The 27,607-nt window shown below is 42.2% G+C and overlaps 1 protein-coding gene across 1 annotated transcript; it reads right to left on the reverse strand.

Annotated features, from left to right (window-relative positions):
* Positions 1-409: 409 nt before the first annotated feature.
* ERGIC3 (ERGIC and golgi 3) lies at positions 410-27,607 on the reverse strand. Its single transcript, XM_030963199.1, has 13 exons — positions 27,517-27,607; positions 27,328-27,398; positions 26,724-26,811; positions 26,486-26,605; positions 25,147-25,240; positions 23,827-23,992; positions 22,144-22,201; positions 9,568-9,599; positions 8,821-8,917; positions 7,106-7,170; positions 6,161-6,297; positions 5,269-5,324; positions 410-2,694 (listed from the first exon to the last, which is right to left on the reverse strand). Exons 1-13 carry the CDS (start codon positions 27,602-27,604, stop codon positions 2,615-2,617), a joined length of 1,152 nt encoding a protein of 383 aa, XP_030819059.1. The 5' UTR covers positions 27,605-27,607; the 3' UTR covers positions 410-2,614.

Raw genomic sequence — 27,607 nt, forward strand, 5'->3', positions numbered from 1 at the left:
CAGCAGCTGTCCTGGCTCTTTAGCTTGCTGCTCCACCCCACCACCTGGGCTCACAGACCCTGCAATTCGTAGGGTTTCAGTACTGCTTGTGCTGGTCCTAACAGCTGGGTACTGTGGGTGCCATTCTCCCATGGCAGTAGCAATGTTGTGTTTAGCTAGACACAAGGTGGGCACAGTTCTGCCCAAGCTGGTTGGGAGGGACAAAGGGGAGATGTTGGGGCTGGAAGTGGGCATGGAGCCTGTAAGCTGTTGTGTATGGCCCTGCAGGGCTGTGAAGCCAGTGGTGGACAGCAGCTGCTCAAATATGGCTGTCCACAAGACAGAGCTGGTATTTCCACCCACAGATGGCTTTTAGGGGAGGTCTGTAGTTGGTCTTAGGAAAGGAAGATGCCCTCCTCACCCTGCCCAGTCTTTTACTAAGACTTTTATTTTTACAGTCCTTAACTAAGGGAATATTTTTTAAATTGCATCAAGGAAGAATAAAAAGGGAAAAATCAAACATGGTGACAAGAAGACAACAGAATCAAATACATTTGAAATGATCTTATGTTGAATAAACTTTGAAAACACATGAACCACCACTTCCTTTGCTTTTTGACCCCTTACAACTTTGAAAAGGCATCCCTGCAGAACATGACCCCCCTGCAGATCAAGACTGCAGACCCTGGGCACTGAGCTCCCCAAAGAAGGTTTTTGTCCTCCAGAGCAGGATTAGCAGGATTTCTTTTATCACTTTCAATCACTAACATCCTTGATTCAGACTCAGCTTTATCATGGTTCTTAGTCACTTGGGCTTTCAGTCTATTAAAATCACCAGAACTCTTGGACTCAATATCCTCCCTACTGATAGCAGAAGCCTGTATTACTTAACTATTAGCTTCATTAATTTTCTGTCTCTCCAGATAGAATCTCCATTTTGGTGTCTTCGATTTCTTCTCTCCACTATTTCCAGTTTCCCATGATGAGTACAAGTATTGCACCTTCACCTTCCCTTCACCTTTCTTTAGGTCCTCAGGTCTGCTCTGGGCAATAATCTCCAATGCTTGTCCACTTTACAAGCAATTGGCTTTCCTATCAAGGATAAGCCAGTCCTAGATAGGAAACAGTGATGATAACTGTTTCACTGTGGGTTCAATTCTTGCTGCATTACTTCCTTTCACCTTCTCTCTCCTCCTATTCCTATAAATTTAGTTACAAAGCTGACATGCACTGATTAGCAATTGAAGCTGTTCAGGTCACTTTTTGATCCAGAGAAACATACAGATACTGTGTTCCATTCCTCATCCTGTAGTAGTACTATGTGATCCTGACCCACTGGATTCATTAAATAGCTTTGTAAAAAATACATTTAAAACAAACCTGCTTTTCAACATTCTTGCTTGAAGATGATCATTCTCCTTACCCACACCACAAATTGCTTCCCTTTCCAGCTGAAAAAACAGTTTTTAGACTCTCCGGTTTATAGTTCAACTAATTAAAAACCCCAACCACCTACCAAAACCTGCTTCAAAATAAATTGTAAAACAGTATCTGATCCTGTGCCTGTCCAACTGCTTGGACCAATATTAGAGTCATACCAAAGCAAATCTAGATCTGAGATTTAAGAGTAATCAATCTGTTTTACATCCAATAGGCAAGAATTCACAATTTTTTTTTCCTCATTATTTTCAAATTTCTCTCAGTATAGTTTCAGATACCAAACACTTTACTCACCTGTGTAATCATTTAACATAAAAAAGCCCCATCATCATCACAATCTCTACATACTTTGCCACAATGCAATGTGTCTTTTAATTCTTATTTCCAATTCATATCAGGACTAGTTAAAATAATTTAATTATTCTTCCATATGCCTTACTAGAACAAGAGAGGATGGAATTTATTTGAAAATATATACCAAGGGGAAATGAAAAAAAAATCCAATTAAAAAAATCAATTAAAATTCTGGACACCTTTTTTTTCTGAAACATCAACTTGCATCTTTCAGAAGAAGAACACTGGGAGCTCCCCCAGCACAGAAAGTACATCCCAAATGCTTAGGCTCCCCATACATTCCAGGATGGCTGGAAGGCAATAGATGGGATTCAGCATGTTTTTACGAAGGTCTGACATACAGCATCAGCGCACCCTGAAACATTTAATGGAAAAATTAAAAATCCCTGATGGTGTTGCTAGAAAGCTTATTTGATAGCAACTTCAATCCATTACAGGTCTCTTGACAATAAAGTACATTATTCCCAGAGGCAAACAGAATGCAGTATCTCCAGCATCTCTGTTGAGAAGGGGAATAGAACTGGAGGAACACGGACTGACACAAAAAGAGTGTGACAGTAGGGCCTGCAGAGCCAGATATGATAGCTAATCTTTATAGCAGCAAGGTTCAAGTTGTTCCATCCACAAACTAAGGCCAACGAATCAGGGCATATGAGTAGTTAGGGCCATCTGGAAGTTCCAAACCTCTTCTGTGCACTCTCAGAAGATCACTTGTGCTTCAAAGAGCCTGTTCAGTTCTCCTTGGAGGCTTGAGTGGGTTACTTTGTTTTGTTTGTTTTTGTTTGTATGTTTGTTTGGTTTTGGTTTGTTTGGTTTTAAATGGGTTGATGCCATTGCTTATTTATGTTGTCTTCCCAAGTTCAATTTTCTTCTGGATGGCACGTGCTGAGTGATAGATCAAGGAGTCAATGAAACCGGCAACTAAAGGAAAAAACCAAAGGGATGAAGTCAGACATGCCTCAAAGACAGAACAACTCCCAAAGATAGAAAACACAAACCCTGCTGCCAGAGGAAAGGAATCCCAGGTCCATTAGACAGAAAAAGGTTCTGCTGCTGCTGTTGCCCCTCAGAGCAGTAAAGTCCTCATCTCTTCAGGACAGACAAGACCCACCCTACAGGACAGAGGTGATCATGCTTCTCCAGAAAAGATCCCTTTTCCAGAAATAAAAGAGACAGGCTGCATCATGCATGTTTACTGATGACTGAGAAGAGTTTGGAGAGGAAGCTGATGTGCTTTACGCCACTTGTTGCCTTGACTCAGCTTGCAAAGGACTTGTTTCCCATTTCTTGCTCATTTCATAACAACTCTAAAAGTACCATATGCTGCCCTTTGAAGGATGCCCTTTATTGGAGATGGCAATGTACACCTACCAGACACAAAGCAATACAAACCACTACCTTTAATTCTTTCTGCAGTATTTTCCTCAAACCTCTCTAGCCCTGAAGAAGCCTATTAATTCAGTGTTTGTTTGTGATCACAGAAAAACTCAGAGTGGCCTACTGTACCACAAACCCCAGACAACCAAGGTTTTCACAGGACAGGAACCTTGAGCTCCTGCCAGGGAAGGAACACAAAGGTTGCTAGGGAGGTATTTTTCAATGATTGGATTTTATAAAGCTTCATATTCTTTCTTTTATTCAAAACTTCAATCAAAGGAATAAGTAAATGATTACCTGGCTGAATACAAAGACATTTCAATATGATACAAAGCATTGCAGCTAAAATGGGAACTCAATCCTCTGTTTATTACTATATAATATGATATTCTTGGACTTAATATTTCGTCTATCATGCTTCAGATAACTCTTGTGTGGTTGTTTTGCCCTGAAATTATCTCTACTTCTGGAGTCAATTTGATACAGTTACACGAACACTGAGGTGACTTTAGAATAGCACCAAATCATCTAGGTCGGAAAAGATCTCTAAGGTCATAGAGTCCAATTGCCCCCAGCTCTGCCAAGCCCACCACTATACCACATCCTTAAGTGTCACATCTACACATCTTTTAGATTCCTCCAGGAAGGGTGACTCTACCACTGCCCTGGGCAGCTTGTGCCACAGACAACCCTCTCCATGACAATTTTTTTTTTCTAATATCCAGTCTAAACTTCCCCTGGTGCAACTTGAGGCCATTTGCTTTCATCCTGTCCCTGTTAGAAGAAGAGACTGACCCTCATCTGGCTCCAACCTCTTTTCACATAGCTGTAGAGAGCAAGAAGGTCCCTCTTGAGCTTCTTTTTCTGCAGGCTGAGCACCCCCACCTGCTCCTTATCAGACCTACGTTCCTGCTCCTTCCACAGCTCCATTCTCTTCTCTGGACTCGCTGCAGCACCTCCATGTCTTGCTTGTCATGAAGGGTCCAGAACTGAACCCAGGATTCAAGGTACATCACCAGTGTGCAGTGGGGGACAGTCACCGCCCTGGTCCTGTTGGCCACGTTATTGCTGGTACAAGTAATTGACCTTATTGGCCACTAGCTGATTTGATCTCTAGAATACAGAGAGTCTAAGCATGGTGTATGGCAGAAACATGAATTGGCTGTCAAACCCAGTCAGTGCTAAGGGGCACTAGAATTTGTCATGAAAATAATTTCTGAATTACTTTTCAATTCAGAGATGAATAGGATAAAATTAATTGCAGACAGAAATTCTGTTTAATAGTATCAGGTTAATTGAGCACTGTGACACCTCAGATGATGGGAATCTTGCAGATAAAGGTATGATGTTATATACGTAATTGATACAGAAGTTATGTGACACAGAAACTGGTTTCTCAGGTCCCTGACCACATCTTCAGGCTGGCCCTTAACACCCACATGTCTGACTATGAGCACCCTGGATTACTACCTGGAGAGCATGGCTGCACCAAGGCTGCTCCCATGCACAGAGCTGAGCAGATGCTGATTAGCTATTCCAGATGCCAGCACTAAGAGTGAAGTGCAGATACTCAGATGTATCTGCAGGAACCTCTGAGCCTCTCCTCACAAGACCCCATCTATTCCTTGCAGAATACTAGCTGGAGGTCCTATGTCTGTGAGCAGTTTGATGTCTCTCAGATATATATTATGCCCATGGCAACCTGGATTCACACACTTCAATGGTGTTGATTCCACATGAAAACAAGTATCTACTTACAGACCCAAGCTGGCCAAGAATGCAAGTACAGACACTTTCATATGGTCTGTGAAGAACAGCTTTGTTAGAAAACAAAATGTCCTGTAGATCATCAAAATGAAATATTATGACAGGTCTACAGGTCTAATTAAATGAAATGCTGTAATAGGTCTATATTATCTACAGCATCTTGTAAGCCTCCAGTGCTAGCTACAGTCTGATGCCACTCCTGCAGCTCTGCAGAACATGTATCACTTCCCAAGGGCTGAAATAATCTCTCTCAATTGAACAGAGATTTATTACTAGACATGCAGACTTTAGAAAGTGTAAGATAGTAAATATTTACACTTTAGAAAGCAAAATGATTGAAAGGTGCAATACCTGTAAATATGCCTCCAACAATGGCACAAACTCCAGTGAGAAAGTGAGTAAAGGACCTAGAATTTGAACAACCAACATGAGCTCAGATACCAATGTCAGGTATGTAACAATTAACTGATAATTCTAATAATATTTATCATGTCATATAAGTATGCATTACCTAAATAGTCATAGCTAACAATTCTCAAATTAAGGAATTAATTAACCCCTCCTGGCTACAGAATGGAGTTTGTCACTGCTACTTTTAGTCATCAGCACTAAAAGAAGTACTGAATTTATAAACTTGAAAGATGGGCTTTCAATCCCTAAGACATTCCTACCCAGTGAGAATGCACAGGAGGGTCACGCAACACAGTAATTAAATCCTAAGGACACATTAATACATTTTAAGATATAGACATTTTCTGCCCCCCATTACGAACCTCAAAGACTGGACAGCTACAACCCCTTCCCTTCCCCTGCAGTTGCATTGCCAGCCATTAACCCAGAGAGAAGAGGAGGTTCCACACTGGCTGGAAGATGTAGAAAAGTGATAGCAAATTCAGACTAAAGAACCAGTTGGACTGTGTGGGTGCTGCTGGTAAAATGGGTATGCTATGTAAATCTAATCTTCCCATTAGAAGTCTGAACCAAGAACCATTATACCACACTTCTGCTCCTTGCACCATTTTCCTTTTCCATCTTGATACATAGCAACAGAAAAAATCCAGACCACAGTTCACATGGAGAGGAAGGGCATTGGTGAGCGCCTCTTCCTTTTCACTGGTTGGGAAGGGGCTTGGATGAATTTCAGGCATTTGCACTATCATGTCAAAATGACGATGAAGTTCCGAGCTATGCAAAATTACAAAATCAATGAAGGATGAACAAAATAGAACGAAAAGTCTCTTACCTGTGTTTCTCTGTCAGCTTCACCATCATGGGTGAAAGCTCATACAGCACAAAGACACCAGGCAGACCCTGGTCTCCCAGTAGCCCATTCGCTATTTTCTCATGTCGTGTAACTGAGAACTGGTTAGTTCTTACCACCTACCAGGAAACAAACACAGTAAACATTGTTTTGCCAACAGGGAATAGGAAAGGCTACTAAAACATGCGTTCAGTGAACCACATCAGTGTGGCCCTGCCTATGTGGGCAACCTGACAGTGGTTAGAAAGAGTCATGAAGAGCTCTATCAGGATCAAGTATTTGCTATCAGGTCTATTTTTACTATAGGCTACTGGTAAAAGCTGCAGCTAGCCCATGGTATGAAGGAAGCATATGACCCAGGCTGGACTATTTGGTCTCTGCTGGCACACAATAGCATAAGCTGTCCCTCTCAACCCCGAGTCTATGTCATCCTCTGCAGGACCAAAATGCAGTCTTGTCAAGCATGCTTCAGGAGACAGCACTGATAACAAAAGGCCATAAATAATCAAGAGTGAGAAAAAGGAAAATAATACATAGAGGCAGGAGGGTAGAGAAAGACAGAGATAGCCTGTCTTCACATAAATTAAGATCACCCTTCAGCATTCTTCTGTGCCCTGCCATTTTTCTACACATTGTTCATACTAGCCCTATTCTTAGAGCAATTAAACTGTGTTTCTGTAAAATGAAATTATGTTCTATCATCCCTACTAAGTTATCTGACACAAATTACAATCCAAGTGGAGAAAGATACTATCCAGGTTTCTTTACCGAATTCCACACTTGGGGTTTCCAAGTACTGAATGTACAATATAGCCCCTGGTATACATCTGGCAACACATCTGGATCCACAGTTACTGTCAGCATCAAGAATATGAGAAGAAAGTGAAGGCTTTCACTTGTCAAAGTAGCAGGGAAAAAGGTACTTACTTCACCATCTACTTTCCTATACACAGTGGGGACCACTTTGACAAAATATTGAAACATCATAGAAGCTATAAGCAAAGAAAGGGAGAGACACAATTAATATAAAGCCATAAGCTGGAAGCTTTTCACTGACAGGTCAGGTAGACACAAACTAGTTTTGTTCAGCTTGTCAGGGAACATCTTTCTGCACAACAGCTGCTGGAGGTTTTCAAGGACAGTAAAGTTAATGTCTGAAATGTGTCTTCCTTTCGCCAAAGTGAATTTCATTTCTGCTCCAACCAAAACCAAAACTCATGGCAATTTGGCCTTGAATAAATAGAAAAACTAATTGTACAAACTTGCTATAGCTTTACCAGTAAAACTTCTTGCAAATTCAATTCTAGTCCAGGAAAATGTCTTAACAACATAGCCCTAAGAAAACTTACTCAGATCTAAACGAGTATGTCATATCAACTTCAATTAACATTCCAGTTTATTTTTGTAGAAGCATGGCATTTATTGTATCAGAAGATGAAAAGGAAGATCTGGACGAGTGAAGAAAAAATAGAAGAATCCCTTCTGTTGCCCCAGACCAGCCTGTTCCTTCAGTTCTCTTAAGGATAACACAATGCAAGAAAAAAGCTATTTTCTATGAAATTCCCTAGAGAAGACTATCCACCCATTTCTACAGCAGAAGTAATTCTTGCATATGGTATCTTTAGCTGCAATAAACATAAATTTGACCTGCAATCTACTGCTCCTACTTCTTTACTGGAGCACGTCTTCAGAACAAATTCTTCAAGAATTTATCAACTGAGGTAAATTTCCCTGAGGCTCAGGATGAAAAGCTTGAGCTTATGCAGAAATTTACCAGTCAGCTACAGGTCCTCCCTCTCAGATAGTTTGTTACTTCACAGAATAACTACAGCATCATAATCATACAGAACATTATGACACCTTTTAATTTTTTTGTACTTTTTTTCAAATGCCATCCTCTGATTTGGGTACAAGGATCAAAATCAATGGTAGAAAACTTTAAAGAACAGATTCAGGTAGGACTAACAATCCTATCACCACTTCAAAGCAAATTACATCTTTCTCCAAGCTTTATTACATACAGTTCCAATTACCTTCAAAGAAAAACTATCCAGACTTCAGTGGATCTAAAAAAAACCACCTCTGCAATGGCATGTAAAGGACCTTTCATAGAAAAGCAGGCTTGTGGAAATAAACTTAAGCACAGCAGCAGCAGGAAGAAAAAATTGTCTCACAAGCCAGCAAATCTGGAGCTATCAAGAAAAGATCAGCAATATTTCAACTTCATTGCAGCTTTTCAAGTTCTTACTGTTGGGTATGTCAAGGTCAGGCAGACACCACAGCTCTCCAGCAACTACCAATTAGGCCTTTTTTGTCTACCTAGCATCTTCTGGTTCTCTCTCACGGTAAGCAGTAGTTAGGCCTGAGGTAGGCCTTTAATAATGATACGCTGTACCTGCTGTTGTGCATTCATGAATGCTGAACAGAGATACCTTTCAGAAAGGTCACAGAATCCAAACATGTTGGCAGATTTCTTCCAGGCGAATGGAGACAGCTGCTCCAGAATGAGCAAAAGGTGGAGGAGTCACATTTCACATAATACTGTCAGGGTTTTTGTTGAAACTGAGAACTTTGCTCCCGTTCTCTTCTAACACTTATTAATACAGACACTTAAAAACAGACTTCTTTCAGCTGTCTTTTACCTTGCTGTGCAGTGATGGCTGTCCCATCCAGAGGGTTCACAATGCCTGGATAATCCCTTCCAAATGAGAGATGTTTGATATAGTGCGTCATATTGATCTGAAATGGAAATGCTAATAACTCAAATAGCTGCGCAGCACATGAGGGGTAAGGTAAGGGGCCTGAAGGTCATAATTGGTATATTTTTCTGAGCGTGGCTCTAGAACAGAGACAGGTGCTCCTTTTCTCTGTGTATCCCAACAGTAAACTCCAACACATTTGCTCTTCTTTTTTATTCATTGGAGATTTCAAGACAAGGAATTTCTCCTTCTCCTGCTCGAAATCTACAGATCTCAGTGCCCTTTCCTCCCATCTACGGAGCAGGCTCTCCCACCCACTCCTCTCCCTGCAATAGGAGCACATACTATCAGCTGCCTTGGAGGAATAAGTATGAGCATTGTCTGCTTTCCTCCCAGCACAAGATAAACTCCAACAGATCCAGCAGCAGTTGTGACAATATCAACCTTAAGAAACTGTGAAGCATAGATTAAGGAAAAAGGCAGGCTCAGGAAGAGAGACACAGGCTTGCCAAGCAGCATGCAAATGTCATAGAATGTATTTCAGAACCCTCTGTGAAAGCAGGACCCAGGTTTTGCTTAGACCCATAAAGCCAAATCTGCAGCAATCTAGGATCTCAATGTGGCAATGGCAGGGAATTCCAGAAGGAAAATAGACTAAAAGAACTAGAACACTGCCGTAGGAACACTTACATTATCAAGTCCAAAGCTCTGCAGATCGTGAACTGTAATAGAAAAATAGTTAGCAATATAGCTCACATTGTCATAGCAATAATATCTCTCTCCCATATTCTAGCAATAAGGCAACTCCTTTCATTTCCATCACAATCTAAAATGGCAAGAAAATTGTCTGGGTTTCTCTCTTGCTTGCATAGTAGGGCGTGTGACAGATAAAACTGCTGTAATACCCCTCCTTACACAGAGCCACCGCTAGAATGAAAGAAAATAAATTTAATTTGGGGTTACTTCAGCTTAGGTATTCAATCCTCACCTTCATGTATTCTTCATCTAGGGCAAAAAAAGACCCCAGAGGTCAGAAAAGAAAGCTTTGCTGTTAGCTACACATAACTTCTCTCACTACTGTAAAACACAGAGGCACAACAGATCTAAACTAACAAATGAGCAGAGCACATGCTTTAATATAACATGCAAGTGCGCTTAAAAATCATCATCATCTTGGTAACTCTTAGCACTCTGCCTATCAGTCTTGCTACTGCTGCCCAGAGAACATACTAGGAAAGGAAAAGTCTTTGCAGGAATGGTCCGAGCAGGTATTTACAAACCTCTAGTAGGGCCACAGTGACTGTCACCAGTGCTGGGATTTGGGGAATTTGGCCTGCACCTCTGCCCTTCCCATATGTAGCAATGTGACAATCCTGGCAGCACCACACACCCCTAGAAGCGATCTGGCAGATATGGTATGGGGATTTTTGAAAGAGTTTTGAATGAGTTAGAGACTGTACCTCTGAGTTTTTTAGATTATGTGATTTATTCTTCTTATCTTCTACATAGGCAGGAAGGGTGAGTTTGGCTCACATCTTCACTGCATGGCTCAGAAGGTCACAAGACCTCTAGTTACAAGACTTTTAAAGAATTTATTGACTAATAAAACACTACCAACAAGGATATTTATGTTTTTGACCCAATCCTTAAATATTTTGTCTTATGGACTCATGCTACAGTGTAAACTTTATTAGCCAATCATGTTATGACACATAAACCTACAGTACTGCATGCTAAACCTCTTGTTTACCTTTGTAACTACTTTTTTTTTTTGTATCTTAAACTCCAAAACTCTAAACTGTCTTCTATTTAGCTTAACGTGTCTCTGCTTTAAACTATAAATCTGCATTCTCGCTCCCAGCACCTAAGTTTGGAAACCTTTTCCAGGGTCTCAGATCAAATCCTGGGTTTAATTCTAAGCTTTGGCTAACAGGCCCAAAGTTCTGAGAGTTCCCTGCATTTTGGATTCCAACATCTTCCCATTCTTTTAGTACTAAGAATACTCTTTTGATGGCTTATCTTTTGTGCACTGGAGTAGGTAAGGTACTGCTATAAGTATAACTATGATGACAATCAATATATACATGCTTATCTTTAAAATCTGTGGGAGGCAATGGTTATCTTCTAGTTTGCTACTTAAATGACTTTATGCAATACCAGGAGCATCAGTCTCAGGATGAAAATCTAGATTGCAACTCCATTTCAGTATCACTCCTACCAGGTTTATCCAAAGTTATACAATCAACTCAAAGAAGCTAGAGTCTGTGGCCATTTTAACAGGTAAATTCATGTGCTCAGGAAGGCAGACTTCACCTTTCAATTTAGCAAAGTAAAACACAGTTCAATAATCGTGGGCTATTACTTTAGGAGCTAATGGAGTCAGATCACCAAGTGTTTCTACATTATTAACAAAGATTAGAAATGCGGCTCCCTTGAGAGCCTAGCACAAGAGACAAGTTGCTGTGTTGATTTGGCTCAGCCTGGTTTTTGGTAGTGAGGGGAGGGCCACAGGAGTAGGTTCTGTGAGAAGCTGCTAAAAGCTTCTACCATGTCCAACAGAGCCAATCTCTGATGGCTCTGAAGATGGACATGCTGTTGGCCCAGTTAGAGAGGCTGGCAATGCCTCTGTGATGACATAGGTAAGAAGCAAAATTTAAACACGCGTGCGCGCAGCTTTCTCCAGGGGTGTTGAGGCGCCACGGCTGCTGCCGTCCTGGCGCAGCGCGTGGCAAGCCTCTACTGCCTGGCCAACCCCAGCCAGCCGTGTCGTGGGAAGAAGGGCAGGGGCAGTGGTAGCAGCCTCTCCTTCCCAGGCCCTGCAGGAAGTGAGGGGTTAAATAGTGCGGGGCCATGGTGGCCGTCACTGCCGGCTTGGTGGTGGCGGGGCCGCGTGGCCAGCAGCAGAAACATGGTGAGAGACTCCTAGATGAGATTGACCTCTCGGAGCTGCGGGATCCTGTAGGAATCTTTGAATTAGCAGAACTGGTTATCAAAAGCACCTATGAGCACCAGTTTTACTTCCAGTCAGAGAAGAGGAGGAGGTGAGCACATGTGAGGGAGAACAACAGGGCAACACCAAGGTCGGTGAAAAAAGAGGGGGAAGAGGTGCTCCAAGTGTTAAAGCCAAGATTCCTCTGCAAGCCATGATGAGGACTATGGTGAAACAAACTGTCCCCCGTGAGGCACGAAGTTCATGGGGGATGCAGAGATCTACTCGCAGCCCATGGGAAAAGTGCTCCTGTCCGAGTGGATGGATGCCAGAGAAAGATGTGATCCAGCGGGAGACCCAAATGGAGAGAGAGCCCCTGCCTCCAGAGATAGAGGGCCCTTGCTTCCAAACTCAAACAGACTATCCTTAGGGGACTGCACCCCATGGACAAGTGACATGACACAATAGTTTTGGGAAGACTGTTTCTCCGCGGGAAGGATTCATGCCATAGCAGAAGAAAGACTCTGCTCCCTGAGCAAAAAGAAAAAGATCTCGGGTGATGAACTGATCAAAACCAACATGTCCTGTCTCCCTGCACTGTCAGTGGGAAAGAGGGAACAGCCATGGGCAGAAAAAGATGGTTTAAAGTCTTATTTTACTTCTCATTATCTTCTTCTGACTCTGTTAATAAGAAACTTACTTTATACCTTTATATTTGAACCTGTTTTGCCCTTAAGAGTGTTTTCTCTCAGTCCTCATCTCACAACTCAGGAGCCCTTAGTTTTTTCCCCCTCTGCCCAGCTGAGAGCAAGAGAGGGAGAGCAAATAATTTTCATGGGTCCCTGGTGTTTGGCCAGTAGCAAACCACAACAGCTGCAAAGCTAAAGATCTGATTTGAACTAGCCTCTCCTTTAAAACATCTACTTAAGTGTGCTGTGAACTCTTTTTTTTCAATTAATATTTTTCAGTAAACCACCAGAAGCTGTACTTGTATTTATATAAAAGCCTTACTAAACCTAAAGAGATAGGCATGAAAAATAGAGAACGTACAGTTAGAAAAGGAAATGCTAAAGTACACTCCTCCTAAGGCTCTGATGAAGGGAGAGGTCCTCTTGCAGCTAAATGCCCAGAGACTAGGCTGCAGTACTTGGAATTAAGGCAATGGGTCTGCATTTCAAAGAGCTCAGAGATGCACTGACTTCAGATATTCCTTTTGCTATCTCTGACTGGAGTGCAGACCTGTCACTGCGACTAGCATGATGACAGCACACAGGTTTGTGTTCCTGTGCTGACAACTGTATCAATGAACTTTAAAAAAGAAATTCCTAGTAAAAATTTGGAAGTATATGTGATGATGGGCAGAGGAAAGAAAAAGAAAGAAAGAAAGAAAGCAAGAAAGAAAGCAAGAAAGAAAGAGAAAGCAAGAAAGCAAGAAAGCAAGAAAGCAAGAAAGCAAGAAAGAAGTAGCCTTGGCATTATGCTATGTTATTCTTAACAGTTAGCAGCAACACTAGGCTGTTTCATGTTGCACTTATTATTTGCACTTAAGTCAAGAGTTCAGTGCCTTAGCTGCCAGTGAAGTGTCAAGTCTTGCTGCCTTTTGTACAGACACTAGCTGGCTAACCTTCAGTTATAACAAAGTTCCACAGAGATCCTGGCTCTGATGGGTCTGCATTTAAACTGGACCTACATGAAGATCCTTGTGGGTCCCTTCTATCTCAGAATATTCTATGATTCCATACCACCAAAGGAACAAAACTTTCTTTGTCCCACCATCTTTTGGTCCCTCAGCTCATTCCTATCCCACCCACCTTTCAGTCATGAGCCATCTCAGACTCTGTAAAAGGCTGAAATGCAAGTCTTGCTTTATCTGAGGCTATTCTTCCAGTCAGAACAGCTCCAAAGTAAGGTTAATCCCACAGCTGCACTGGCACAGTGATGCACAGAGAGGGAGAGGGATGATCCTTGTGGTAGCTGTGCTCCTAGAACCCTTTGCAGGATTATGGTGTTTATCAGATTTATCACCTGTGTAGTCACATGTGTTGGTTCATGTGAAGTTGTACTGAGGACTAGTGAGCATGACAAAACTTAAAGGAACAGCACAGTACCAGAGAAATCCCAGGGCATCACTTGAGAAGGACCAGACATTAACTAACATGTTACACTAGATTTACATGGTGTGTGACCCCTATTACTAGTTATGGCTACTGAAAAAAAAAATGTCCCCGGAGTGCTCTGCTATGCTTTCCACAACTAAGTAGTTTTTATAAAACTCCCCTCCAATAAGTGATTTACAACTCTGCAGTAGAGCTGTTTAGTTTCTAAAAGAATCTTCCACCATCCTGCAGGTTTATTTCCCCTTGATCACTGATGATTATGCTAAGCACATATGTACATACTCTATGTTGCAGATACATGTTTAGCTTAACATTAACCAGTAGGCTATTAAGCCTGCTAAGATAAGGAACAGGACAAGGAAAGAGAACAGAAGATCTTTAAAAGACAGTCTGCTAGGACCAAAGACTCTTATTTCTGAAGAAACAAACACATTTTTTCATTTCCTTAACCACACCTAACAGGCAAAATAAAGATACCTGCTAAACATCTTAAGTTTGTCAAGAACTCTGTCTGCTTTATAGAACCAAGATTTGTTCATGGTTTTAGTAACACAGTTTTAACTAATGCTGTCTATCTGAAGAATTCTCCCCATCCTGCATTTCTGACCTGGACAATCACAAAGCCTCCTTGGACTTCGCAAAACTCAGTTCTTAACCCCTAAAAGAGGATTAACAGCACTTACAGCCATTCAGAACTCTGTCAGTAAACATGTGAAGGTTCCAAAAAACAGAGACTGCCACCCAAACACATTGCTCCAAGGTGAGATAGGACACCACTTTTCAAAGTGGGGACGAATTTTATGGAGGAAAGTATCTTACAGGAGCACAGTGGCAGGAAGATGGAAGTGGCATAAAGATGTGCTGTGAAGAGGGGAATGAGGCAGCGAGCAACACAGAAAATGCTGCGGCTAAGCAAAGCTGAGAGTCAGCCCTCTGCCAGATGCTACTGACTTGAAACACCACATCTCAACCTGCAACTGCCACGATTACCCACAGAAAAATCCAATGGATTACTAACCCTTGTAAAAGTTCCTAGAAACTAGTCACAGATCAGCTGGCTTGGTACATGAAACTTCAGGACATATTCTCTAACGTGCTGTACAAATGAGATTAAGCGAGATAATTCTCTCATCTGACTTGAAAAGGCAGAAGTTGCTCTAACACATCAGCACATTCCCTTCAAGCACATTAGCGGCACAGTGCAGCTAAACATTTGCCAAAACATTATCTCCAACATGGGGATACTAAAATAATTTAAGACAAGGATTCTTCACCTTTTTCACCTCGTTTACCACAGAAGAATGACCTGGCACAGCTCTCCTATTAGCTTCCTGGAAACCTTCTCAAATCCCAGCCTAGATCAACAGCTCCTTCCAAAGGAGATTTATGAGCGCAGCAAACAACAAAAATCATGTTAGTTCTGTAGTCCAGAGGAAAAAAAAAAGGATACAGCAACACCTAATCTCAACAGCATACACTGGGAAAACAAGTAAAGTAGAAGAGAAAAGAGAAATGTTCATATTCTTACAAAGAGATTCAGGTAGAGTAGTATTTAAAGTTCGTACCATAAAGGGAAAGAGAAACATCTGCGCTTATGTGCTTTTTAGGCCATATAAAATCACCCCCTAGACAGCTAAAGGACTGATATATGGTCAAGTAACCATTTAAAGTGTAACAGAGAACTCAAAATGCAGTAATTAATCACCAAAAGGAAAAACACAGTGGGATGTGCGTATATGTTAAATGAACTCCAAAGCAGCATGCCGAACAACAGTACTGGTTATATTTAGATTATTTTTCAGTCGTAAGATAAGAGAGATAATTTTAGGAGCAAAGCTATTCAGAAATGCACCCAAGGTTTATATTTACAACATATTAACATTCAAAGCTGTGTAATAGGTTTTTTATTCTTAATCAGTCCTGTGCTATTTTCATCCCACCTGATATAAAGAGGAAATAACAAATCATGAGGCTGATTTTGTTCATTCTGTTGCAAGATCCTGACAAAGGTGAATACCAGGAAAGACTGGGGGCAGGGAAACGCATGTTTGAACAGCATATCTCAAGGGAGGTACAGTAAACTCCTTTTTTGTTTGTTTCAAAAGCTTGTTCATTTGTACTGAACACTGTGCAGTATATACATTTAACACTAATCAGTAACTGTCATAGACTTACAGGGCCTTATAGTTGTATTGGCCTCTGAATCCTTCCCACAGCAATTTGATCCCCTCAGCTACATCTCTGCTGGGGCTTCTACAGTAGTATGATTTTTGGTATGGAGAAGGAAAGGCAGCTCCAGAGGGCTACTTGACAAATGTTAATCATTCCCAACAACTGGTACAACTTGAGCTCTGATGGACTATAGTGAAGTGACAAATGAAAATGTCATTTTTGTTGTCTCCAAAACAGACTTGTTATAACTTGAAAACAGTTTGTCCACCATAAATGGGTGAGACCTTGCATCTTTCAGCACCAAGACAACCAAACTCTGGTGAGAGGTCACTAGGGTAAAAAGAGAAGTCCTTAGCAGTGCTGAGGACGAAGTAAGACTCTCAGGGTTCAGTATTCAGTATGGGGATAAAAACAGTTCCCTAACAGACATTATTTTGGGACAGAAGTTAGAATGAGCTCATACACACCTCCTCTATGGAAGGAATAGTGTACAGGTGATCAGAGGATTTGGATCTTCCCACACTGAACTGGTGTCCGGATGGAGACTGAGTCCCACATCATTTTTTTTTAAGTATGTTGTTGGGCAGGAGAAGAACTCCGATAAGTAACTGCTACCTGTAGAGGCCTGTGCAATAGTAATGAGCCCACAACTACTTGGGCTATAGGAAAGGAACAGAGAAGGAGACTGCAGTCTCTGCAGAAAAAGGAGCTAGTGTAACATGCTCTTGCCTGACACTGAGAAGGTGCCAAGGGACTTGAAAAATGACAACCAGTCTGCAGTCAAAGACTTGGTATATTTTCACAATTCATTAATCAAAACACTAAAAAGTATGTAAATAAGAGAGACTATGTGGGGTCATCCACAGCGTCCAAGAATGAGTTCAAATAGGTTCTGGCTGTCAAACAAGCTCTAGCAGAGAAAGAAAGAAGCCCTTTGCTAAATACATAAACAGAACACTAATGAGGATGTACAACTGACCAGTGGATCTGACTCCTAGAGAGCTAACAAAGCTTCACACCTTTCTAGGCAAAGCTTGGTGGCTCCAAGGAGAAGACTCCTTTTCCAAGACTATCATCATAACAAAGAGCAGCAAACCTGTATTTTTTCCTTCCACAGCCATCACCACAAAAGAGAATGAAAACAAACGGTAATCTCTCCAAAACAGCATCTTCAAAGATAACTTTGTTCCTCCAGCTAACATGTAGGGTGCAAGAAAACCACAAAATTTGGACCACATACAGACTGCTTCATCCACAGAAATTGTCACAGTTATTTAGACTGTGTCTTCAGGACAGAATGTCCTGAATGATGCCACCAACACCATCTTCTTTTTAAGGAATTGAAGGAGTCTAATGAGACATTCTAAATAATCCTGAAAAGCTCTCTGGCTGTCAAAAAAGCATGATGGTCAATGTCTTTTCTAAAAAATACTGATGATGGTGTAGCCACATTTATCTTCACAGAGAAAAGCAAGGCACAATATGACAACATGATGGCACCTCAGCAACAGAGTGACCCAAAGACAATCTAAAGGAGGAATGAGAACCCTCAGCCTTTTCCCCTGACTATAAGAAACAGAGCAAGAAAGATGGGAAGCGATATAGATAATATCACTCTCCTCAGGAGCCTACCATTAGGTAGGTGAAGTTTCCACAAGCAGGAAAGTCACTCTCAACTACTGCAGAGGAAGCAGGAGATGGCTGCTGCTGTACAGGCATGGACAGACATGACAGCAGCCCATGAAGCACAAATCTCAGAGGTTAAACAACCAAATCACCCAATCATTCCTCTTTCCTCTGAGACAGGATGGAAAGACCGCAGGTGTGAATTGCTGCAAAAGAAAACAGATACAATATTCAGAGTCACAAATTGGCCCAGCTGATGGTGGAGGCTGTCCTTGCAGATGCAAAAGTGAAAAAGAGAACTTCACCAAAATCTGCAGCACATTGCATGAACCAAACATAAAATCTCAGTTTAGGATTCAAAGTCTAAACAGACAACAGTGAAGCAACCCCAACCTCAGCAAGAACCAAATGAATAAGCAGGGCTTGAAGCTGTGCTGCTTAAAACAGAAGACTCTAAGTATCGGTAATGTTTGATTCTGGCCTCCCTCAATGCAGGAGAACCAAAGTTACTTGTTTCAGTGATAAGAATTCTGATTGGAAGTGCTTCAGTCCTCCTCACAATCTCTTTCAATCCTCCTCCTAATGATCTGGGATTTCTTAGTGCAACTGAACAACAAATGACCATCTGCAGCCAGTATGACATTCCAGAGTTGGGGGTCTTCTCTGACACTGATGCTGTCACATCACGGTGCAAGCCTAAAGTGACCAATTTTAAATGCTTCCAATAACTTGGAATGAAAAGCAGCATCACCGCTTGCTTCAAAAACAACACATTTCGAAAGGTTTAGCTCAGATTCTCAGGGAACACAAGATGCGAAGAACAGAGACGGAGTACCTGTCCAAGAAGTTCAAGCATTGTATTTATGCACTAGCTAATAGGTAATTAACCATTTTATCTGGCACAAAGGCATAAGATCAGCCATGTGAGTCATCCTAGACAGGACAATTCTGATGACCTGAGATGAGGAATGAGTAGCAATACACACTATAACATAGTAATGGTGAAAACTAAGATAAAATACTACCTCATAGTAAAGTGCTCAGTCTCTAATGGAGAGCTGAGAACACAGAGCTTATGCAAATAAAGTTATATATAACTGAAGTTAAATAACTAAACAGAAATAAAATTGCACCTTACACAGTGCTGCCACGTGTATCAGCCCCTCTTATTCTATTTTCTGAGATAAAGCCATTTCAACTTGCTTCTCCCCAGGAAAGAAGTTACAGTTTCAAGATCTTAACACCAAGCACACAACAAGAGCTCAGAAGCTCAGATCAGGATTACATCTGTAGTCAGATCTACAAAGTGCTGCTTAATAGGACCCTTGGGACAGTCACAGTGATGCCCACGTCCATTTTCTGGCTGGAGATCTATGATACAACAGGAACTTCAGCATAAGAAGAGAGGAACAATGCAAGAAACTGAAAAACTGATATGCAAGCTTCAGTATTTCAATGACACCTCAAAATAAAAATCCAACAATCAGCTGTACAAACGTGGTACAGACTCCAATAGGAGGCAAGAAAAATGGTGCAGTGGACTGAACTTTCCACACTACTCATATTCTTGATCCTCATATTCTCTACTGATTCATATGAGTAGGGAATAGAAAGAAAAGCAAAAATACTGTCAGTCACTAGAGTTCTGCATCAAGTAGGTCTAGTAAAATTATTTAGTGAATTGTTAATGTGACTTACAACTACAGTTTGGAATATTCAGACTTCTCTTAGACATTCAACTTCATCCTGTGTGACATTCTGTTAAATGTATTAATGGGACTGCATGCTAAAGCAGACCCTACTGAAAGAATCAAACATCACAAGCACTTAAGTTCTTGTCTGGAACTATGATCCAAACGAGATACACGTTCTGGAAATATCTCACAGAACTCTGTCCTCTAATACTAGTCAAATTCTTTACCTGTAATTAAAGGGAAGAAAAATCCCCAAAAGATTAGAAAGAAAGGTTACAGTGAGTCATGTACAAGAAAACAACCATACTATGAGCAGTCCATTTTCCTTACGGGTCTGGAAAACTTCCTTGTTTGTTGGCTAGTGCAATGAAAACACTGCCAAGGAAAGGGCTGGGTAAAAAGAAAAATCCCACATTATGAATAACTAGGAAAGCAAGAGAGAACAAAAGGAAGAAAATCATTAGGCCACTGCTTCTCATGCTTAGCCTGGACCACAATTCTGGATGCAGTCTGGTACCTTCAGACAGAGTTGAACTGAAAGAGGTTCAGAGAAATCCTGCAAGGAAGCTCAGAGGTTGACTGGCGTCCACAAATGAACAGCTTCATAAGATGTGACTCTTCAGCAGGGAAAGATATGCCCTGAGCCCTGTACAGGAAAGGCCTATGAAATGCCAAGGGGCAAAGAGAGAGTGGGAAGCAACTACGCTCTTTTTCCATAGACAAAGAGAAGGCCATCAGATACAGCCAGCAGGAACAAGCAAATGAGTGGATGAGGTTGGCAGTAACTACACAGCCCTTTTGGGTTTTATTTGTATTTTCTGAGTGAATTTTAATTCAGCTCTGCAGCATTTCTGGAGGACATGGAATTAGAGAGCTATCCTGACCTCTGTACACAAAGTACTTGCTCTGAGGTAGCCAGCCTGAATCCCTGTCTGTTACAGAGAGGTGTAATACAGACATGCTTCTCCTTAACATATATGCCATGACTTTGTTGATTCTGGCTGTAGTAAGGTTGCTGTTGTCATGATAGTTTAAGCACACAAAGGAGATTTTGCCACAATAAGTGAAATATTTTTTTTATTACAAATGATCAGTATTATGGGGGAAACCAGGCTTTTCTCATTATTGTTGTTTGTACAAAAGTGCTTCTGGGCTCAAAAGTTTGTCTGTTGTTCTCCAAATACACCAGTTACTCCCACCAAGCACATTCATATTCTCCCCTGACCTTAACCTCAGCAGTACAGACTAAATTGGAGTGAGTGATAAAAGGAAAAAATACAGATTTGATGTATGGACTCTTCACTGGATAAGGAATTGCTTGGATGATCATGTGCAAAGGGTAGTGGCCAATGGCTCAATATACAGATGAAGACAGAACAAGTGGGGTCCATGTTAGGAAAAGTACTGTTGAATACTGTCATCAATTACATGGACAGTGAGACTGAGGGCACCTCAGCCTATCTGCAGATAATAGCAAGTTGAGTAGTGAGGTTGATGTGCTTAAGGGGCAGAACGCCATCCAGAAAAACCTGTACAAGCTTGAGAAGTGGGGCCAGTGAACATCATGATCAAGTGGAAGGTGCTGCACCTGGGTCAGGGCAACCCCCGGTACCAATACAAGTCAAGAACTGCCCAGGGGAGATGGAATTGGGGGCGTTAGTGGACGAGAAGCTTAACATGACCTGGCCATATGCACTGGCAATCCAGAAACCACTTGCATATTGGGTTCCTTCCCAGCAGTATGCGCAGCAGGTGAGGGGGAGGACACTCCCTTCTCTATTCCACTCAGGCGAGACCCCACATGCAGAGATGCCTCCAGCTCTGTGATGCCCAGCACAGGGAAGATGTGGACCTGCTGGAGCAAGTCTACATGAGCACACAAAGATGCTCCAAGAGCTGGAGCACTTCTACCATGGAGAGAGGCTTGGAGAGCCTGGAGAAGAGAAGGCCCTGGGCACACCCAAGAGCCCCTTCTAATAGCAAAAGGGAACTGTAAGAAAGATGGGAACAGACATTTTAATAAGGCCTGTTGTGATAGGACAAGGGGCAATATTTTTAAACTAAAAGAGTGCAGATTCAGACTGGATATAAGAAATTGTGTATGTTGAAAGTGATGAGGCATTTGCACAGGTTGCCCAGAGAGCTGGCAGACACTCAGACCCTGAGAACATTCAAGGCCAGGCTGGACTGGGTTCTTAGCAACCTGCTCTAGTGGAAGGTGTCCTTGCTCATTGCAGGGCGGATGGACTACATGGCCTTTAAAGGTCCCTTCCAACTCAAACCATTCCATGATTCTGTAAACTACCACTATTGTTCTCACCACGCTATATTTATATATATACTCAAGGAAGTCCTTCACAACATAATTTTACTCTGAACCTCATGAATAGAGAAAAATATCCCTTCTAGAGGTACTTGTAGTTAGGTTCAGGACTGAAATTTTTTCTTGAGGTTGTTTGACTGCAAAGCAGCAAAGTTTTGCAGAACTGAGAGACTACCCAGAAACATCCTCTACCAAGTTCTTCCACACTCATGCGGCAGCACCCCTAGAAACCACTTTTCTGTTTGTCCATGATAGTTCTAAACCACTGTAACAAAACTTCAACAATGTCCTCCTCACTGAAGCAGTGATGTTGTTACTACAGACAGTAATGCAAAGATATTAAAAGAAAATGGTCAGACACTTGAAACCAAAAGGTCCAATAAACAGGAAAAGAAAATACTTCACCATGTACATGAGACTGTTGAAAACTTTTTCCTGGTGCAAAGTGAAAATTTCCAGCTACCTGCAGGAGACAATAAACATTCATTAAATGGTCTAAATCTATGTAAGCAAAACAGTTGTACTGGTGCTTGGATTTTCAGGATTTTGTTTACACAAGACAGACACCAACTGACTCATTTTCACAGGGGACAATAGCAGCAGACATTATTCTAAGAGAGGTATGAATTTCCCATGTTCATTACAGCCAGTGATGCTGAAATCCATAATTAAATACTGATGTGGATAACAGCTGTTCTATCCAGATTATTTTGTGGGCATAAAAAAGAGAAAAGGAGGAATTAACTCCAAGTAGGGAACCAACTGGTCCTTCAGAAAATACAAAGCACTATCAAAGAAAAAGAGAGGAGAAAGTGAGGATGAACACTTATAACAATAGTCAGCCATGATCCAATGTATAAACCCATGAAAAGAAGAGCATGCAAAAATAAAGCACTTAACCTACTAAATCCCTGTCTCAAAGCAACCTAACCCCCCAAAAATCTGCAAAAGACAAACTGGTAAAATTTCATCCTGGACTCTGAAAGGGATATGGATATTAGGTGCCAGTCCTCCCTGACACTTACTAGCAATCACACGCACTCTGCCTTGGAAGATTTGAATGTACCAAGCTCACTCATTGTATTACATCTTTGATGCCTGGGCAAACCTATGCTTTATGTTAACTGCAGACCTGTTGAGAACGAAGATGCACAAAGTTCCAAGTGCCTAAAAAAGGCACCAAAAACTTCCCCAGTGACACTCACACTTGGACCATTCCTACATCCAGAATTCCCCCTGGAATCTTCCTGCTCATCATATATTGTGAGAGAGGGTCCCATAACAGTTCAATACCTATGATAATGCTCAAATCACAATCTCTGGATATGAGAGTACAAGGTCTATTTTCTAGAAATAAAGACTGTGGTCTCCAGGAAGAATACACCAGGATTAAAAAAAAAAAAAAAAAAAAAAAAAAAAACAACAGAGTTTGAAGTTAAAAACAAACAAAAAATAGCCTGGGTCTGACTTCTTCTAGAGGGTACTTGGGTATGCAACCTGTGTGTTTGTGAGGGTAACCCACAAAATGACAGGTTACATAGTTACCTGGTGCATCTTGTGTATTTTCATACATCATTTGCATAAACCACTTCTCTGAGCATTTTCAGCCTTGACAACCAACTCCAATAGCCTTGCTTACTGTTTTTCTAAAGAAGATAACATTTCACTCTCTCCAACACCTCTGTACGCAAATTGGTTACTGCTATCTCCAGCACCCACTTGTGGCCTCTGATTTAAAACCAGAAGGGCAGGTGGAACCATTCAAGCTCAAAGAAGCTGCCTCTCCTCCTCCAGAAATCTCAGCAAAAAGACTTGGTACCCAGGTGGGAGGAAAAGATGAACTTCTCTAGCTGCCATGACTTTCTACCAGCCCACAGAACACAAACCAGAATTAGCCTCTTTTCCACTGCTGTTCCTGACTGTCCACCTGAACCCCACGACAAGCACAAAGACGTTGCTGACCCCAGAGGTTATTCTGTGATAGTCTTCTAAGCACCTAAAACTGGAAAAGGAGAGGAATGCCCCAACTCTGCCTTTTCACAGTCCTCACCATCATGCAGCAGGTTCATAGCAAAAGCTCTCTCTCACCTTGTTGACCTCTAGGAAACCATACACTTGGCAGCCCTCATTCTTCTGCTCTTGCATTTTCTGGCTAAACCCTTCCCTCTTGCACTGCTCTATGCTATCTGGGTTCTTGAAGGCCCAGCCTCGCCGCCTGTATGCTTCTCTGACATCGTCACAAGTATTACAACACCTGCAAAAAGCACAAGCACCATCTTACCATCTTTATCATTAAGAAGAGATGCTCCAGCTCAGGACTTGAATCCTTGACAGATTCTTCAACAAAGCAGCAACACAAATATTGGGGACTGGACCTTGGAAAGTGGCCTAATGCTCCTGAATGAGAATGATCTTCTTGATGTGCCTTTTGAGGTTTGGAGGTGAGGATGCACACTGTTTGAATACAGGACTGGAGTGCAAAGAGGGCTCTGCCTGGCCATTTACACAGCCAAGGCATCCCTTGGCAAAGAAATTTGTCACAAAAACAACATCGGTGTCCCTCAGTTATAAGCAGTTTGGAACTTCCTCATGTGAACAAAGCATCTGCCTGTTTCTATTGCTCCTTTCCTCTGATTTTAGGCCAAGACATTGGGCTAAAGGGGGGCTTAACTACAAACTTTCTTTGTACTTTTCTACCTCTGGACAATATCTTGGTTACCAGAAAAAACCCCAGGTTTCTTCCTTGGTTTCATGTTTTGGTGGACATGTTGAACGAATTCCTGCTGTTGAAGGCAGCAGTTATGAATACCTCAAGATGAAAACATCTCTGAGAAAGGATACAACTTGACAGATGGGACAAACCAAATTATCACTGAGCCAAAAATAGCCAAAATTAGTCCAGAACCTATATGGACTATCATGGATCCATTCTTATAGTAATTTCCTGTTCGGAGGAATGAGAAATACGAAAAAACACCTGTTGTTGTGAACCATAGATGTCTGGTCTTTTCTCCTGTAAGGAAACAATGCCACCAGCAGCAGTGAGAAGGCAAGGCCAAGGCATAACCAGGTTTTACGTCAAGATAACTCGCATAACAGTGAAATAATTCAAACACCTCTGCTCTGGACACCAAACAAGCCCAGAAAATCTCTCACCTGCTGAGATACAATTTTTGTACTGCTTAAACAGGCATGTAGACAATCCAAACAATCTACAGATGCACCTTCTCAACAATCTTGAGTGCAGCTTCCAAAGGCATAGCCAAACCACAATAGCTTTTATCACTGAACATGTGCCTGAGAGCAGGATTTCATTGCACAGACCTTCACAGACATTTGGAAAAAAATATGCATATAACATACCAGGATTCAATCGCTAAGAAGATAGGAAAAAGGTGTAAAGGTTACCGAATGTCCTCTGACTCTGCCCCATAACAGCTCTCACAGCGATCAGCATCCAAAGAATTTGGATCAAACACTTTTTCTTCTTCTTTTCCCAGCTCTAAGACAAAACAGGATTCAAAGTGATGAGACACATCTAGAAACTCTGTCTTGTACTCTTGTTCTGCTCTATGCATAACGAATACTCTGCACACACAATGTACTACTGCACATCCTGCACCCAACACCCACCTAAAATGGTATGTATGTAGCCTGCTGAGGTGTGGAGTAAAACCAAGAAGGAGCATAGTATTTGTCCTCTCAAGAACAGCCTCCATGGAAAGAACTGGCTATCTGTAAGCCTTGTTGAAGCATCAGACATTACTTGCATAAAGGCTTTGCTAAAACGTTGTCTTAAGCAGACCCAACCAGTACATTATGAGCAATACAGGACTTGCTTAAAAACTTGTAGAATGGTTTTTGTCCCCAAATAATAATTTTTAAAGTCACAACCTGTGATGGCTGCTAAGTGACACAGCAGTAAGAACACTATCACCACATTCCCATGACAACCAGAGAAACCCTTGTGCCTGCCAATTGTTCAGCGCTTGGCTTAGTTTAGCCTTTCAGTGTCAACAACAGAAATGTTAAATATAAAGTGATACAAAGCTAAAAATTTGGTCATGTTGATACTCAGAACTACACTGTCTCCCAGAAAACAGAGTAAGTAACTCATGTTCTGGAAAGGAAAAGTCAAAATAGTATTACTGTGCGACTGAAAAATGCTTTGTCAGAATCCTTTCTGGTTGCTATCAAAGAACAAGGATGAGTCATAACATGTAAAAAATGTAGAGAAGAGGTTTATGTAGCCAAGGATCACTTATTACAGCTTGCAAACAACAGATCAACTCACATGTATTTATGCAGGTGTGCATTAACACATACAGAGTTAATGGAGTAAAATGCAAGTTTAGGCTTAAAGGTTAAGTCACTGGAGCCTTCCCCAGAGAAAGGCTCTTTCCTTGAATCACACAGTCCCATTTGTTCGCCCACTGTGATTTAAAGCCAAATTTTGCAAGAACAGCTGCTTGATTTCTAAAACCAAAAGACCACCAACTGTGCAACTTTATTCCTCAAATGCATCCATGGGTCTTTATCATAATTTCAGAGGGACTGGGCAAAGATTTTCTTGCAAAAGTACTGAGTGTAAGAGTAGTTTAATAGATCTGCATGCTATACGGTATTCAAGACTTTGTGGCATTTACACACTCTACAGCTGTCACTTTGTCTCCACAAATCTCAGAACAGGCATACAACGGAAAGACTAACAGAGCATCCAACCAGGACAGGTAGAAGAGCATCTTACCATGTCTCTCAGCCTCTGGAGTTACACGATTCCCAGCTTTATCCAAGCGTTGTTTAAACAGATTGTGCTCTACATCCAGCTGCTGCTCTCCTGCAACATCCATTGCATCAATGCTCAAATCTGAAACCAGTGCACAAGGAAAGTGATCTATAAGCATACATTTGTTATGGGCACACTGAGCCTCCTGAGCCCCTGCCAAGGACAAAAATTATCATCTCCATTCAGAAGTCTTACTCACAAGCACAAGGCATATGTGGAAAAGTAACATCTAGATTGATCTTCAGTTTATCTCCCCTTGATTTATCAACGTATAATTCTGGATGAACCTGGGAACAAAGGAAAAACAGTCTCATTTTACTTGTAAGCAAATCAAAAGGCCCCTTTCCCTTGGTGCTGTGGCCCAGGAGCTGATTTTTAAGACAGAAGAGGTTTGCCAGACAGCTGAGCCACTGCCCTGCACAGCCCAGAGCATGCCATTTGCAATGGTGTTAAATAACTGGGGGACCTCTGAACGTGGGGAGGGAACAGGGCTTCAGCGCTTGCTTTCCCTTCTCGGCATGGCACGGCTGCTTGCAGGCGGCGTGACGTACCGCCGTCCCGACAGGACGCCACAGACGGGGGAGGGCAGCCCGCCCCCACCGCCGCGGCGACCGGACAGGGCACAGAAAAATAACGCGAACCGCAGGTCTATGCGGGGCGAAGCTGCTGCCTGGGAAGCCCAGGGGGGCGGCCCGGCGGGGGCAGGGGCAAGGGCGCTCCGGCCACCCTGAAGGGTTGCCCGCCGCGAGTCGGAGGCAGCAACGGGGGACTGGGGCCGTGTCCGCTCTGTCGGCGGTACTTACCTCCTTGGTGAGGTAGTACTGCAGCTCCGAGAAGAAAAGCAGCACCATGATGAGCCCGCTAACTGCCGTCACTGCCGGGGAGACGAGAACCACCGTCAGCCCCGCCGCAACCCGACCGCCGCCGCCCCGAGTCTCTAAGGAGCGCCGGCCCGCCAAGGTCCCCCGGCCACCCGCAGCGCCCTCGCTCACCCAGCGCTCCCCCGCATGTCTTAACCCGAAAATCTTCTAGGGTCTTCGGAAAAGCGTCGAACCGCTTCAGCCGCCACAGCGACTCCATGAC

This window comes from Camarhynchus parvulus, chromosome 20 (genome assembly GCF_901933205.1).
Source record: "Camarhynchus parvulus chromosome 20, STF_HiC, whole genome shotgun sequence".
Classification (NCBI taxonomy): Eukaryota; Metazoa; Chordata; class Aves; order Passeriformes; family Thraupidae; genus Camarhynchus; species Camarhynchus parvulus.

Coding starts and splice junctions, on each gene's coding strand:
- ERGIC3 (XM_030963199.1), bottom strand. CDS start 27,604: ATGGAGTCGCTGTGGCGGCTGAAGCGGTTCGACGCTTTTCCGAAGACC. Junction 26,606..26,723: donor TCCACATATGCCTTGTGCTT/GTGAGTAAGACT, acceptor CACTGGTTTCAG/ATTTGAGCATTGATGCAATG. Junction 6,298..7,105: donor ATAGGAAAGTAGATGGTGAA/GTAAGTACCTTT, acceptor GTTTCCTGGTAG/GTGGTAAGAACTAACCAGTT.